We start from the raw sequence: 15,382 nt of genomic DNA, 5'->3' as shown, positions 1-15,382 counted from the left end.
TCCCAATGACGTAGCAACTCCAAAGGCAGCCTGTGAGACCCTATCTCAAAAAGAAACCTCAACCAGTGAGATAAGGACCACTGACTGGGGTGCAGCTGGGCAAGGCAGCAAGTTTTCTCACTTACAAATAACACAGAGGGCCAGAAAACTCCAGTACAAAAACCACTTCGTGCCCAAGCCATCAAGCCAACCTGCCCCTTTCTTCAGATGTATGTGGCTGCCACTCCCTACCCTGCTGAGAAGATCATGGGTGCTCTGGATGATTGCCTCTTCTTTGGAATAGCCAGCAATGGGCAGACATGGGTGGGCCCACAGACCTGAGTCACATCAGTAAGTACAGCCAGGCCTCCACACCTGCCGAGAAAATGCAAGGTGTGCTCCTCCACTCGGGTACCGTTCTGCATGGCAATGCTGACTCACAGCATCCTTTGAAGTCCTTTGGCGCTGTTTCAAGCCGTACATGCCAATTTCCATCATCCCCCAAGCACTTCAGAAAAGATGAGGCAAGGCAGGAAGTTCAAAAGAGCGTGCCCACAACCGCACCACCTGTAATCCAGGAAATTATAGGCACTGCCTCGTCACCAGGACACACGGGGCAGGTGCCTCTGCAAATGCTTCCTTCTTGCCAAGGAACCCCTCCTGAAGGCTAATAGGAACTCAAGTTCTCCGTGCACGTCTTGTGCCTCAGAGCCGTTGCTCCCAAAATCTCTCTCTCTTAAAAAGAAAGGCAGGACTTAGCACCTGCTTGTTTCAGAAATACTTGCTAAAAACAGATCTGCCAAAAGGCCACCTCCAAAATTAGTCATATTTCCTGCTCCGCAAAACATAGTAAAGGGTAATTTTAGTAACTTCTTCACTCCAGGTATCTGTACCACTGCGCCCTGCGTGTGATGACTTGCAATTTACTAAGCAGGCAGTCCTTGGGTTTTGTTTTTTTTTACTCAAAATAGCTCTAATGAAATGTATGAACGGGCTTCTTAAATGAAAATCAAAGGTTAGAGTGAGCTGTTTGAGTCCCTTCACTGTTTAAGGTACCCACCTTGGCCCCCCTACCCTTCAGCGGTGAAGGTAGCACCGCTGTTTGCCCTGCTGATCATTGGCCTCCCAAGCCAGCTAGCTGTGCTTGGGATGTTTAGACTTTCCTCCTCCACGCTGCTTTGCCGTGTTCGTAGATATCTTTAATGTTATTACATTTACTGGTGGGGATGGAGGGTGCCTAGCACAGTGCACTTGTGGAAGCCTGGGTCTTAAGGGAAAACTTCCGGGAGTCTTCTACCAGGAGGGTGCGGGTAAGGGATGAAACTTGGGTCATCAGGCTTGCCAGCAGACACCTGTAACCATTGGCCATTTCAGCTGTTTTCATCAAGCGTTAAACCTGACAGCGACTTCTCGAGGGCCAAGCACGAGTGTTTCTCACCTGTCAAGAACCACTTTGAGGTAGCAAGTCCAGTCCCCTACACCCCCAAGCTGTCCTGGTCCCTGGCCTCTACTCCTGCTCGGCAACTTTGTGGCAGCCACAATGAGTAACACTTCTCAGAAGCTAGCAGATGATGTCTCCTGGTCCAAATATCACTTCAGACATGACTGAGACACAGTAATTAAAAATCTCACAGGATCCAGTGAATATTTATCTTCATAAAGCCAAATGGACAGACACTGTCTTCGATTGAAAGCCAGAGGAAAGCAAATTAGGTGTCAGCCCTAAACTGTCCTTTGCGCTCAGCAGTAAAGGGGCCATCTAGATTCAGATAGCTTCCAAGCCAACCTCTGAGACCACTGAGGTAAAGCACTGACCTGCCCTGCAGGTCGCAGCAGCAACAGGAGCCTCTGATGAGACAGGACCGAGCCCAGAACAAAAGTGGGGGAAGGAGAACTTGTTTGTCATCTGGACTCCGCCGGGAATTCCCAGCAACCCCTGAAGGCTGTCATCCAAAGCACTTTGGAAATGTGCACCTTGCCAACCCACTGCCACCGCCACCACCACCCACACTGCAGCAAATGCCTGCAACCAGCAAGCGTCTGGATTTAGCCACAAATCAACCAGAATAAAATGCATGCTTTGGTAAGAGGGGCTCTGAACCAGAAGGAATTTGAGGTGGTGTCTTCCCTCCATCCTCTCTTCCAAGATAACCTATTCTGGCTCCTTCCAGCCACAGTGCGTCAGGGAGGACATGCTTGGCTCTCACTATGGGAGTCACCACTTCATCCTGAAAAAGAAAATCTGTACCCACTAAAAAATGAAAGGAAAAGGTGAAATGCTTTAATTAAATGTATGTACCCTCAGAAGAGGTGTAATGGGACATGCCTGGAGGCAGGTTTCCACAAGTCTGCCTCCCCAGCCCCCAGGGGGAGTGCCCTGGCCTGCACTTTAGTGTGCAAATGGCTTGAGGTAGCCCTCCCTTTTCCTTTGGCTTTGCTTAATAAGGCAATACCTAAAACAAAGGAGGGCTGGGGACTCACTAACTCACTAATAATAGTTCTCCTCTCCCTCGCTCTCCTTCTCCCCCTCCCTCCTCTCTTTCTCATCTCTACAATCTGCCAAAGCCCACATCTATTAGTTAAGCATTAAAGGTGTAGGGTTAGAGAGATAAAAGCTATGAATGGCACCACTGTTTCTTTAAAGCTCACAATTGAAGATGCTAAAATCCAGGTGCCTCCTGATCCCTAGCTAGCAGGGATCCTCCTGGCTAAAGAAAAGCACAGCAGGAAAGACCAAGGCTTGCAACCTTAGCATCCCTCCCTGGCCTCTGCTTCTGCATGGAGGACTAGGGTCTTTAAATCAGGTCAATTGGTCCAGGGAAATAATTTTATATCCAACAAATATCTCCTCTCATTATAAAGATGAATTGAGCCATCATAAAGACAGGAGGAAAGGGGAGTCTTCATCTGGACTGCAATTGGGCAGAAATTCCTTGTATTTATTCCAAAGTATCCCGTATCCCGTTGGGCAGGAGTAGCAGAGGCATCCAGAACTGGAATGTTGGTGGACAGGGGCAGAGGGCTGGACTCTGAATACACCCCCAGGCAGTTCAGCCAAGGCCAAAAGTGTTATGCCATGGGGCAAAAGTGTCCCAGTGAGGAGCTGAGCTCCAGCCCAACGAGGCAAGAAGCTCTAAGGAGCTCTGACCAATAGGGCAGAAGGAAGCCGCAGTAAGGCTAACACGAAGGCTCACCTCTGTAGAGAGGTGCATGGCCAGGCTGAGTCCTCTGGGTTACACATGCAAACAAGGTCCTTCTCTCCCCACCAGAACAGAAGTGACCCACTGAGACGGCCAGCAGCCCAGCACCCTGATGGACCTCCGTGTGTCAGGCAGGCAGCCCACTGCACACCAAAGAGTAAATAAACTTTCCCTTACTCTGGTCAGAACGGCTAGCGCCTCCTCGGAAGAATTCGTTCTTCTTTGAAGAGCTGAAGTGATTTGTTCATTCTGAACGCTAGCAATTCAGGCAAGAGGCACTTTTGAAAATGGCTCAGTAAAAAGGGGCTCCCCCCGCCCCTTGGAACGACTACAGAAAAGAGAGTATGAGTTCTGAGGGTGCTGGAACCCGGTGCTCAAATGTAGGGGTCTCCAGGACAACAGAAACCGAGGTACCAGGAGGCTACGGAAAGGCCAGCGCGGCGGCGTGGCCCTGTCACCGGGGCTCTTACAATTGATCACTGTCACAAACTCTTAGGCGGGAGGTGGGGGAGGGACCTAGAGCAGCAAGCACAAGGGCCCTTGGGCTATTTGTTGCTAGGACCCCGTTCGTCCCCCTCCCCGTCCCGAGTGAGCAACCCCCCCGCCTGGGGGTAAGTATTACAAAGTATGTGTCTATGCACAGATACCAGCGTGGCAGTCCCGAGCACTGCTTACCCGGTCTCAAAAGTAAGCCAGCCTCTTGGGTTTCTTCTCACAAACCTAAGTTACCGCCTGAGCTCTGCCCGCACCTGGCCTGGCAAGAGTTCACACTCTAACTTCTAATTAGGTCGGGGCAGTGGCCCTCCCGGCGTGGGGGAGGGGCTCCTTTCCTTCACTGTCTTGGAGAAAGATGAGAGGCTGTCTCCAAACTTCTGGTGTCCAGGGCCTATCTGTGTAGTTCCGCACCTGCCGAATGCAGGTCTTCACTGCAACTCGACAGCTGCCCCAGCCCACGCGGGTGGAGAGGGTAGCTTCACGGGGACCCTCAGCTCTCCTCCGCCGTCCTTGCCAGAGCCCCGGGGGTGGGGGACGAAACTCTAAGCAACCTCAGGCACTGGCTACCCTGCTCTCCCGCCGCGCGTCCCCAGAGCTGGGCTGAACCCCAGTCTGGACCTCGTTCCCGCCTGTGCCCCGACCGCAGGACCCTCCAAAGCCACCTCCACGGACCCCCTCCACACGCCCCTTCTCTGGCGTCCGCCAGGCGGCACCCTTCCAAAACAAAACAGAGAGGCAGTGTGGGGTAGCTTCGCGGGTGCATCTGTCTGTCCGGGTCGCCTACGCCACGAACGTGGACCCCCCCCCCCGCCCATCGGTGGGCGCCTGAGCCTGGTGGCCAAGTGCGAGCCCCCGAGCGTGCGTCTAGCTCCACTGGGTCGGAAGGGCAGGCGGAGTGCTCACGGGACAGTGCTCCCGGGTCCTCCCGCCAGCCCGCCAGGCTCACCTTCTCTCCGGTCAGCACGTGCAGCCCCTCGCGCACCTTGGCGAAGGAGCCCTCGCCCAGCTTCCTGCTGCCGATGAGGTAGTTGCCCACGCGCTTGTGGTGCTGGAAGTCGCGGAGCCGCTCGCGGGACACGCCGCTCACCCAGGCGGGCAGGAAACTTCCCTCGCAGGCCGCCGCCGGCCTGGCCGCGTCCTCCGCGCCTCCGTCGCCCCCCGGGGCCGCCGGCTCGCCCAGGAGCCCGTCCCCCGCTGCCGCCGGCATCGCGCCGCCCGGCTCCCGCGCTCACGGCCGCCGCTCCTCCTCCCGCTCCCCGAGCCGTCCCGGCTCCTCCCGCCGCCGCCCTGGGCCCGGCCCCGCCCGGCTCGGGTCTCCGCGCTCGCGCCCCCCGCCGCCGCCGAGCGAGAGAGCGAGCGAGCGAGCGCGGCGCGCAGACAATAGCTGGCGACGGGGCGCCCGGGACCCGCCCCCGAGAAGTTGGTCCCTGGAGGATCGCTCGGCCAGACCGCGTCCGCGGCCCCGTCCGGTGCCCTGCTCGGCTCGCGTGGGGCAGCGGCTGCCAGTCCCGGGGCAGCGCTGTCGGGCGGCGGGTCCCCCAACCCGGGCGCCGCCGGGTCGTCAGCGGTGCGCGCCGGGGCCGCTCCCGCCGGAGAGGAGCGCGCGGCGGGCTGCAGGCGCCCTCTGGAAGGCGGCGGAAGAAAGCCCCATTCAGTTTGAATTTGCAGAAATTTAATCCGCTCGCGGGCGGCGGGGACAGACGCGAGCTCGGCTGAGCAGCCCCAGCACTTTCAAATCCCTCGTAGCCCCTCCTTCCTCCCCGCGCGCAACAGCCGACTCCGACCCTCGCCGGGGAGGGGAGGCGGGGAGGGGAGGGGAGCGGCCGAGTGGGCGGCGAAAGCCACCTGAGCGCCAGACGGGGGACCCCGCGCGGCCGCGGAGACGCGCGCTCCCGGGCCGCCCGGACCTGGGCGCCTCCGGCCGTGTGGATCGCACGGTTCTGGGTTTGAGCTTTCTGGACCTTTGGGGAGTGAATTTCTCCTCCAACCGCACCCGCCGGAGGCGGGGGAAAGAGGAGCTCTGCCCTGTGGGAGGCTTGGGTACCCGGCCCAGCGCCTGGCACACAGTAGGACTCTGGACGATGGCTGGGCGGGCTGGTGCCTACGTAGCAAGCGTAGACTAGGCTGCTGTGTCGGCGGAGAGGCCGCCACGGTCAACAGCAGCGGCGGCGGCGCAGGAGCCAGGCCGTTTGCTGCCTGCGCGGGGACGTTTGCACGCTCTCTACTTTCCATAGAGATGATGTCGGTGACTGCAGGGTGAGCCGGACCGGAGCTTCACCGCCCCTCGGATGCTTTTGTTCCGCGTGCTCGGTGACAAACAATCACATCTGTTCTGACACCAGCATCTGACACCAGGATGCTGAGGATCCCCAGCACCCTCCTGAACAGAAATGAGGGACACACAAAAAAAGGATGCAGGCGGGCTTTTCCAAAATGCGACCTGTTGAGGTGCCCTCCTCTAATCACACATCATCTGAGCTCAAAGGGAGGGTTCGGTTCCAACAAAGTTCATTTCATTGTTTACCCCCGCAGTAAACAGGTATGACATCATCGATCCACATTAGTGCTCTGAGGAGGGGGAGGGGAAACAGCTTTCACCCATCCAGTCTTGGGGCGGGGGGGGGGCGAGGTGAGGATGGGGGTCCCTAGCCTATCTGACAAGCAACCCCCAGAATGCCTGTTTTCAAGTTTGAGTGTCTGTTGTTTTGGGCCACGCACTCGCTGTAAGTTGGGCTGGGGTCTAGTCGCCCCGGATTTCCCACCTTAAAGACCCAAGCCTTCCACGGCTTCCTTGCTGTGCTGAAGGGACTTCTTAGCGGGCTCATCCAATCGCTTTCGCGTTTCTAGTTCAGTAATTGAATTTTAGGAAGACAGGAGGAGGGTAGGGGGAGAGGGAGGGGAGAATGGAGCCCACTTTGGGGTGAATCTTTCATCAGGAAAGGATTTAATGTTTCCCCGTGTTCCATTGATTTAATTATAGAAAATAAGCTCTTTGTGAAAATTTAGAGGTTTGTTGCAATTTAAGGCAGATCCCAGAGAGTGCTCATTTTTGAGGATTGGACTTCACGAGAGGTGGAAGTCACTTGTGATGAAATAAAAACTTTCTTTCCTTTTTGTACTTTGATTATACCCTCCCAGGGTAGAAGTCAGGAAAGGGGTGAAGAAGGGAGAAAATAGAGGCTCATTAAATCTTCAAGCCTGCTGTCTCAGTCTGATCCACACTCACGGCTAACTCTATTGGCTGCGGTGGATGCCAAAGAGACCTCCGTGTCCCTGCCGGGGCTCAGTGACTGGTTTCTGAGCTGCAGCTCCTGCTGCCTGAAGTGGCCTTGCTCAGTAAGGAATGGCTCCAGACACTTCATTTCTGAAGACAAATAAGCACGCAAGACACGTGTCACCTTCACGCTGGGCACTCTGGAAGTGTCTGGCTGTGGACCTGTCATTGAAGAGCCTCTACAAACCCCCCAGGCTTGTAGGCTCCTCTAGGTATCTGTCACTCCTCTAGGTTAGCCGTCATTGGACTAGGGAGACGGCTCCACGCTCTTCCACAGGACCAGGGTTCAGTTCCCAGCACGCGCATTGGTCTGCTGACAACCACCGTAACTCCAGCTCCGGGAGATCCGACGCCCTCCTCTAACCTCGAGTTCAGGTGCATGGGCGCATGCACAAACATACATACGTGTGCACACACACACAGATGATTTAAAATAAAATAGTTTTTAGACACGTTAACTGTCTTTGTCCAGGCTTGGCTTTCCTAGCTCCACACTTTCACTTATTCCACACTTACTTCCAAACTGCTGCTTCTGGCCCATTTTCACCCGCCTAGGTGTCCCCTTCCCAACCAATGAACTGCCGTAAGCTGATGAACCCTCTGTTCTCGCTGGTAGCACTCAGCCTCACATCCATCTTCTGCCCTCCATACTGCTTACTGTGTCTTTCTTCTTTAGAACCAGTGGGCAGGCGCTGTGTCTGTTTGGTTGGCATTGTGCCCTACAGTACCCAGCACTGTATCTGAGCCACAGACTTATCTAAGAAGTATTTGTCGACCAAGCGAGTGAAAGCAATCAGCCGCTGAATGTCCCAGTGACAATGTCTTGCTTGAAATCAAGACCCTGTCTGCCCTCAGTTAGAGCCTACAAATGACTTTCTAAGTTATTAATTGTTACATTGCTGCCTGTGGGGGAATCGACAGATTTAATCATTTATCAAAGAGAGGCCATTCTCAAGCTTGGTAGAGTTAACCCTTTCAAAACATCATCATTTGCAAGCGCCCAGGCGAGCCTGGAGAAGCTGTTTCGGTTGACTTGTGCCAGCTGCTTCCTTCCTGCTCTTCCTTTTCTCCTTTTCCTCCTTCCATATGGCTGGGAGACTGTTTGTATGTTCCCACAGTACACCAGCTACAAGACCCAGCTGGAAGCAGTCAAAGACAATTAGAAATAATCAGCCTGGCACTGCCAGGAAATGAGAGTTGGCTAGAAAAGGTTAGGCTGGCAGGAGTGGCATGGAAGCTGGAGAAAAAATAGCAGAGCAAAGGCAGAAGGCATGGAGAAATACTGCCCAAAGACGTCCTGAGAAATCAGTGCATCTGTTCTCCACAAGCAAAGCAACTGACAAAGAGCAGACTCTGGATTTGAACCATGTCCCCAGAGTTCATGGCCGTTGTGATTCCTGTCATATAGCCAGCTGTTGACTGTGCTAAGGAATAAGGTCATAAAATCTCAGCCTAGCATCACCAGAACCCCGGCAACAATGACTCCTCAATAGGGAATAACGATGACTCACTCTGTGCCTCAGTTTCCTTATCATGTAAGCAGTGTTCGTCTCAGTCCCTAGCGTATTACAAATGTGTCTATTTTTGTTCATGCTTTCATCTGTCTTAGTGACTTTTCTATTGCTGTGAAGAGAGACAATGACCAAGGCAACTTATAAATGAAAGCATTTAATACGGGGTTTGTGGTTCCTGAGGGTAGTAGGGTCTCTGATCATGATGATGGTGAGCACGGCAGCAGGCATGGCTCTGGAGCGGTAGCTAAGAGCTTACATGTGGAGACAATAACCTCAAGGCAGAGACAGAGGCTAATTAGGAATGGCACAGGCCTTTAAAACCTCAAAGCCTACCCTCAGTGACATGCCTCCTCCAACAAGGCCACGCCTCCCAGTTCTTCCCAAACAGTTCCACCAACTTCAGAACAAGCATTCAAATAAATGAGCCTATGGGGGCCATTCTCAGAGAAGCCAGCCCAGACTGTTCCAAAGCCCACAAGTGCCTCTCTGATATAACGAATCTCAGGCGTGACCTCCAGGTTGGACTTCTTTCCTCATTCCAAGTCCCATGCGTGACTTCTTCATCTCACTAAGCCGTCTGATGGGATCTCGGACTTCGTCTGGTACCATCACCCATGCCTCTCCCTTCTCTTTTCTTGGGCTTCACTCAAGTTCACTCAAATATCAAGCAGTCATTTTTTGTCTCCTCTCCTCTTTAACCCTTGTATATATTCCATCAGACAAACTGTGCCCCACCTGTGACCATCTGTGACTCTGACCCCTGTCACCCTATTCTAACTGCCATCATTTCTCACCTCCTAACTGGGGTCTCTTGCTTCTAAATCAAGCCAAAACTGTCTCTCTTAATTGTGGGAGTCAAGGGCTGGAGACACTGCTAAGTGGTTAAGAGCGCCTGTGTCCTTCCAAAGAACCTGAGTTCAGCTCCCAGCACCCGTGTGGGTGCCTCACAACCATCCATAGCTCCAGTTTCAGGGTATGTGATGCCCTCTCCTGGCCTCCTTAGGTGCTGCACACATGTGGAACACACACAGACACATACAGATCCTGCCACTCAGGTATTCCCCGCATCCCTGTGCCTGATGCTTCCTCTCAACTCTCATCTATGTGGGAGGTGAGGGTGGCTTTGCGCTTGGGTGGGAGTGGCAACTACAGTGTGATGGGATGTGGGTGGCCGTGCCACATCAGCCCCCCACAACTGCCTCCCATCGGCCACCACGACATTCTGCATGGAAACACATTTTTCATACAAGATGCCCCTCTGGGAAAGCTGTACTCTCAACACAGTTGTGCCCGCCTCAGTCTGCAGGAGCCCAGGGATGTGCTATCGCAGGAAGAACTATTGTCCTCCACCTCCACTGTCAGGGAACACAGGATCCTCAGACTCTGGTTCCCAGATGGAGACACTGAGAAGAGATGACACTCAAAACATTTCACAGGGAAGACGGCACCCCTGCACCGTCCTCTTGCATGTGTTTCTCGGGTGGAAGAGGAGTCCGTCCCATCTCACCTCAACCCCAATGCCATCTCTGTGGCTCTATGAGGCCCTGAGGCCTGCACCTCAACCTGAGGTACCCACGCTCTTTCCAGTGTCCGACATCACCTCTGTCACCCCCTTACACCCAACTCCAGCTGCAGTAGACTGCATGCGAGGTCACTCCCCAGTGGCCTTTCTGCATTGCCTGTTCTGCATTTCCCCTCCAAAGCCCACAGAACTGACACTCACCATCTTGTCTTTATTCAAATGTCACCATCTTGTGCCTTTGCTGTGGCCTTTTTTTTTCTACAATACAAACAGACCCCATCTTTCTAATTTTTTCCTCTTCTGTTATTTTATACTATTTATTGTCTACTGAGAAATTACATAGTTTCCTTATTATTTTGCTTATTGCTAGTGTTCCTTTCAGGAACTACAGTCCCATGAGGAAGAGGACTTTGGTTAAGTGGGCTGTGCGTGGAGCCTGACTCTTGGGAGGAAAGCAATACGAATTTGTGGTGGTTGGATGGATTTTTAACTCACCATAATGAATAAGACAGAAAAGAGAAATTGCAAGAAACTGGGTCCTGCTGGAGATTGTATCCCAAAGGTACATTGGGAAAAAAAATCAATATTCTTGCTAAAGAGATAAGCCTCCATCATAAACCGCATGTATGGATCATAGCCGGAAGGGAAAGGCTACCCTCATTACCCTATTGACTATGACTGACTGTGTGTTGCCTCCTGTTCCTTTCTGGACACAGCCTAGGGTAGCGAGAGTGTGAGGGAGTTACCGAGTGAGCACATGAGGAGCAACCTGCGGCTGCTGTGGATGGAAAGGTACTGTGGCATTGTGTCAATGGACAGAGCCTGAACTGGTGGAAGAGCCGGCAGCTGGACTGACGCAGACCAGCATAGGTGGGCGCCCCCTGCTGGTGGACACGCTCTGTTTTCCACCACAGCCTAGCAAGCGAGCACAAAGTGATTTCCCAAATCTGAGGGTCAGCTTTCTTCATCTGGAAACCGAAGATTTTTATGTGTTGTTATTGTTCTTGGCACAACAGTCTTACATCACAGTAGTTGAAGATGTAAGTCAAAATGATAAATTTAAAGTAAATGAAGAGTGAATGCTTTAAAAGACATGGCTGTCTAGCTCCTCTTCGATGGAAGCTTCCGGGAAGCATCCTGGGGTAGAGATAGCTTCATGCCTTGAGCTCACTGCCGCAGCCCACCCACACGCCTCTGCTCCTGCCTCCTGCCCCCTGTCCCCTGCCCCCTGCCTCCTGCCTTTGCTACTGCCAGTGAGTCTCTATGTAGAAAGATTGAAGATGATAGATCCGTAGATAGGCCAATAAGTAGACAGACAAAAAATACACAAAATAATAGGTAGATGATTGAAAAAGAAACTAATAGGTGGCAGTAAATAGAAACACCGATAGTGATGGTGAGGAGGATGATGACAAATGGTATGAAGAAAGAACATCAGCGGACAATGTGTAGATACAGAAAGACCCACACAGACGAGGTGGGCATGAGGCACACCCCCCCAATCCTAGCACTCAAGTTAGGGCTTCATAGTGAGCACCAGGCTAGCCTGAGCTACATGTGTGAAACTATGACTCAAAAAATAGATAACAGGTGGTTAGAGGGTGACTAATAGATGGTAGGCAACTGGAGATATGAGTATAGCAATAAACGCTATACAAAGAGGTGATGTGCAGATAATGTAAATAAACAATTGACACCTTTCAGATAAATTGGTATGACAATTTACTCTCACAGGAACTAACCCAGATCCAATAAACTAAATGGCCTAATCGCTTAGGTAGGGTCTCCATTGCTGTGATGAAACACCATGACCAAAGCAACTTGGGGAGGAAAGGTGTATTTGGCTTACACTTCCACACCATAGTCCATCACTGAAGGAAGTCAGGACAGGAACTCAAACAGGGAAGGAACCCGGAGGCAGGAGCTGATGCAGAGGCCATGGCGGAGGGCTTGCTCCCCGCTTTATCATAGAACCCAGGAAAACCACTGTGGTGCCCCCACTCACAATGGGCTGGGCCGCCCCCCCCAATCACTAACAAAGATAACTCCCCTATGGCCTGAAGACCAGTCTTACGGAGGCATTTTCTCAGTTGAGACAGAATAGCCCCTCGCAAGGTTAAGGCTTACAAGGCTAGAAGGATGGCTTTGTGATTAAGGGCACTGGATGCTCTTCCAGAGGTCCTGGGTTCAATCCCAGCACATAACTGTGGCTCATAGCTGTCCATAACTTCAGTCCCAGGAATCTAACACCCTCTTCTGGCCTCTTGTAGCACTGAGCATGTCTGTGGTGCACAGACACACATACAGACCTAACACCCATACACTTAAATAAAATTAATCTTTTAAAATTAGAAATTCAGAAAATGTTTTTATAAAGATATTAAGGGCTACGGAACGTTGTCAGATTTTAAGGCATACATCATGTTATCACTGTCTCAAAACTAAAACTTGAATTTTCCCTCTGCCAGCCAGAGTTTCCCTCTGGGTTCTTGGCTTTTGTTCAAGTAACTTTGCAAGCCAGGAGTAATGTGTTGCTGTCACGACTCTTGCTGTGCAGTGTTCTCTGCTCTGCAGAACTGCGATGAATTGGTTTGCAGCGGGCTGCAAACTCACCCTTTCTGAGCACACTTCATTTTCAAATGTGAACACTTTCACAATGATGCGATATTTTTAGAAATTCTTCTGATACTTCTTTTCAGTAGCACCGCTGATTTGTTTGAAATACCAACTATAACGAAGCTAAAGTCACAAAGGTAAATATTTAGAACGAAGAACACATTTATGCTTAAATTTTTTAAAAAGAAAATAAGTTAAAGTTAAGATCTACAAGAAGAACAAGAACACTGTAGAATGTTCAGTTTCGGTTTCTTGGAAATGAGAAAATCATATCGTGAGATACATTATGCGTTATGTGTATACATAAAATCTTGTAAATGTGTTCATTTTTTTAACCCAGAGATGTTATTCTAGGAATTCACGCTCAAAACAATTCCTCTTAATGTGTGAAGAGCAGACTAGAGTCTCAGTGGCGGCGGCCATCACAAACAAGGCCCTGGTTTCATTCCTAATACTGTGACACAAAACAAAAGACATCATAGATTTTTTTTTCAACATGCAAAGATTCATACACCAGAAATCCATCCCTTGTGTCATTTTCTTCAGTGGTGTAGCTTCATACCAGTGTCTACACTTCTGTGAACCGGCATTCACCACCCTACTGTAAACAGCTCTACCCCGGCGAAGCACACTGGGTAATCAGCAACACACACCATGAAGGCAGAAGAGAAGTGCCTGGGAAGAGGAGGAGAACCAATAAATGGGGAGGAGCTAAGAGAGGGAAACAGGGTGAGGTAAGTACTATCGAAATATGTTATGTAGGTGTATGAAAATGTCACAATGAAACACGTTAATATACATGATTAATATATGTTAATAAAAACCTTGTAAAGGAAATGTGACATTCATATGCCTGTAATACCAGCATTAACAGGAGTTTAAGGACAAGCCTGAGCTACATCATAAGTCCAAGGCCAGCCTAGTCTACATGAGACCCTGTTAAGAAGTAAAATCAGAAAGGGAAGGGGAGGAAGGAAGAAAGAAAGAAGGAAGGAAGAAAAAGAGGAAATAGAAAATTACTTCAATAAATATATCTTGGTCATCCCAAAATATCCAATATAAAGTTGGCACCTCTGACCACAGGTTTCATATCCATAGATTCAACCAGTTGTGGATTTTCGTGTTGGGGGTGGTGAAGAAGTGGTCCTCTGTTCTCCGCATCTCACTCACTCTCTCAGGGTCACCCACAGCCCACGGCAGTGTGGGGATGTTAACTGGAAAATGGCACAACCCAGTGTGATACAGATCACTCTCGCATAACATTTATTACAGTAATTTTTCACAATTGTCTGGTTTTAACACTCGCATATTTTCTTGTTATTGACATCCAACCCTTGGGTTCGGGCATGTTACCCGTGTGTTCTACCACTGAGCCACACTCCCAGACCCTAAAAATAACAGTACGTGCAGAGTCGGGATCGGGCATCTGCTGAAAGCCTGGGAAGGTGTGCCCTACGGATAAGGGAGGACAGCAGGAACCCAGCAGCCACACCACGAGACCCCACAGCACAGAGTGCCGCCTCAAAGAACGCACAACCGCGCGGCCACACTGCAAAGCACAAGGAGACTTGTGCATGTTGAGAGCCGTTATCCTAAGTGGGCAATGTTAGGGTACTGGTAGTGCGTTCCAGAAATACTCATCGGGGTAAAATAGCCTGATGTCTACGCCAAAAAATAACGGAAATATGAGAAAGTAGTGACTGTGGGTCGCGTGTAGCATAACCGCAGTGTTTACTCTGCTGAGTCTGGCGAATGTCCATGTACTCATCCTGACTCCATTTGTGGAGCTCCTGTTAGGTGCCTGAAATGAACTGTGCGGAGCGTGAGATCTGAACTGAGAAGTCCGTGTCCCGCCCTCGTGAATATGGAGAGCTGTTTGAGAGGAGGCTGGAAAAGACGGTCTCTTCCACCAGGATGTCTCCGAACCTGGAGGAATCCTCCTGCCACCATAGGCTGCCCTTTCTATGCCCAGCCACCCGCTGTGAGTCTGTCTCACACAGTGCAAGCTCTCACTCCTAACATCAGTTTCCACAGGGCCTGCCCTCAGCCTGCCCAGCCTTGGTACCGGGTGTTTTAGACAAGGCACGTGGCACATGGTTCCTGTGGCTCCAGCTCTTTCTGCCTCAGAAACTGAGAGCAAGATAGTGAGGCGTGCAGGATACCATCCCAGTGTATGGTTTGAAAGAGAAACTACCTCCATAGGCTCACATGCTTAAACACTTGGTCCCCAAATGGTGGCGCTTTCATGAGGAGGGTATGGAACCATTAGGCAATGTTAGAGAGCAGCCTTTATAGATTTTCCTGTGTCTGTGTGTCTGTGTCTGTGTGTCTCTGTGTGTGTGTCTGTCTGTGTGTCTGTATGTGTCTCTGCGTGTGTGTGTGTCTGTCTGTCTGTGTGTATCTGTGTATGTGTGTGTGTCTGTGTGTATTTGTCTGTCTGTGTCTGTGTGTGTGCCTCTGTGTGTGTGTCTGTGTGTGTGTGTCTGTGTCTGTGTCCTGTGTATGTGTGTGTGTGTGCCTCTGTGTATGTGTGTGTCTGTGTCTGTGTGTGTGTCCTGTGTATGTGTGTGTGCCTCTGTGTGTGCCTCTGTGTGTGTCCTGTGTGTGTGTGTCTGTGTGTATCTCTGTATGTGTGTCCTGTGTCAGTTCCCTGCTTAGGCCATCATCCCGTTTACCATTATGGACATCTAGCCGTCTGGAACTGTAAGCCAAAATAAACATTCCTTAAGTTGCTTTAGATGATGGTATTTTAGCACAGCAACAGAAGAGCGACTAACACTCA

General features: G+C 51.2%; 1 protein-coding gene across 1 annotated transcript in view; it reads right to left on the bottom strand.

Annotated features, from left to right (window-relative positions):
- The window catches only part of Hunk (hormonally up-regulated Neu-associated kinase), a 105,550-nt gene extending 100,669 nt beyond the window's left edge, over positions 1 to 4,881 (bottom strand). Inside the window, exon 1 of the mRNA XM_055614872.1 lies at positions 4,621 to 4,881. Within this exon, the coding sequence (XP_055470847.1) occupies positions 4,621 to 4,881 (261 nt within the window). The remainder of the gene's footprint in view (positions 1 to 4,620) is intronic.
- Positions 4,882 to 15,382: the final 10,501 nt, after the last annotated feature.

This window comes from Psammomys obesus, unplaced genomic scaffold, assembly GCF_907164565.1.
Source record: "Psammomys obesus unplaced genomic scaffold, mPsaObe1.curated_primary_1811, whole genome shotgun sequence".
Classification (NCBI taxonomy): domain Eukaryota; kingdom Metazoa; phylum Chordata; class Mammalia; order Rodentia; family Muridae; genus Psammomys; species Psammomys obesus.
This window is presented reverse-complemented; position numbering and strand designations above follow the sequence as displayed.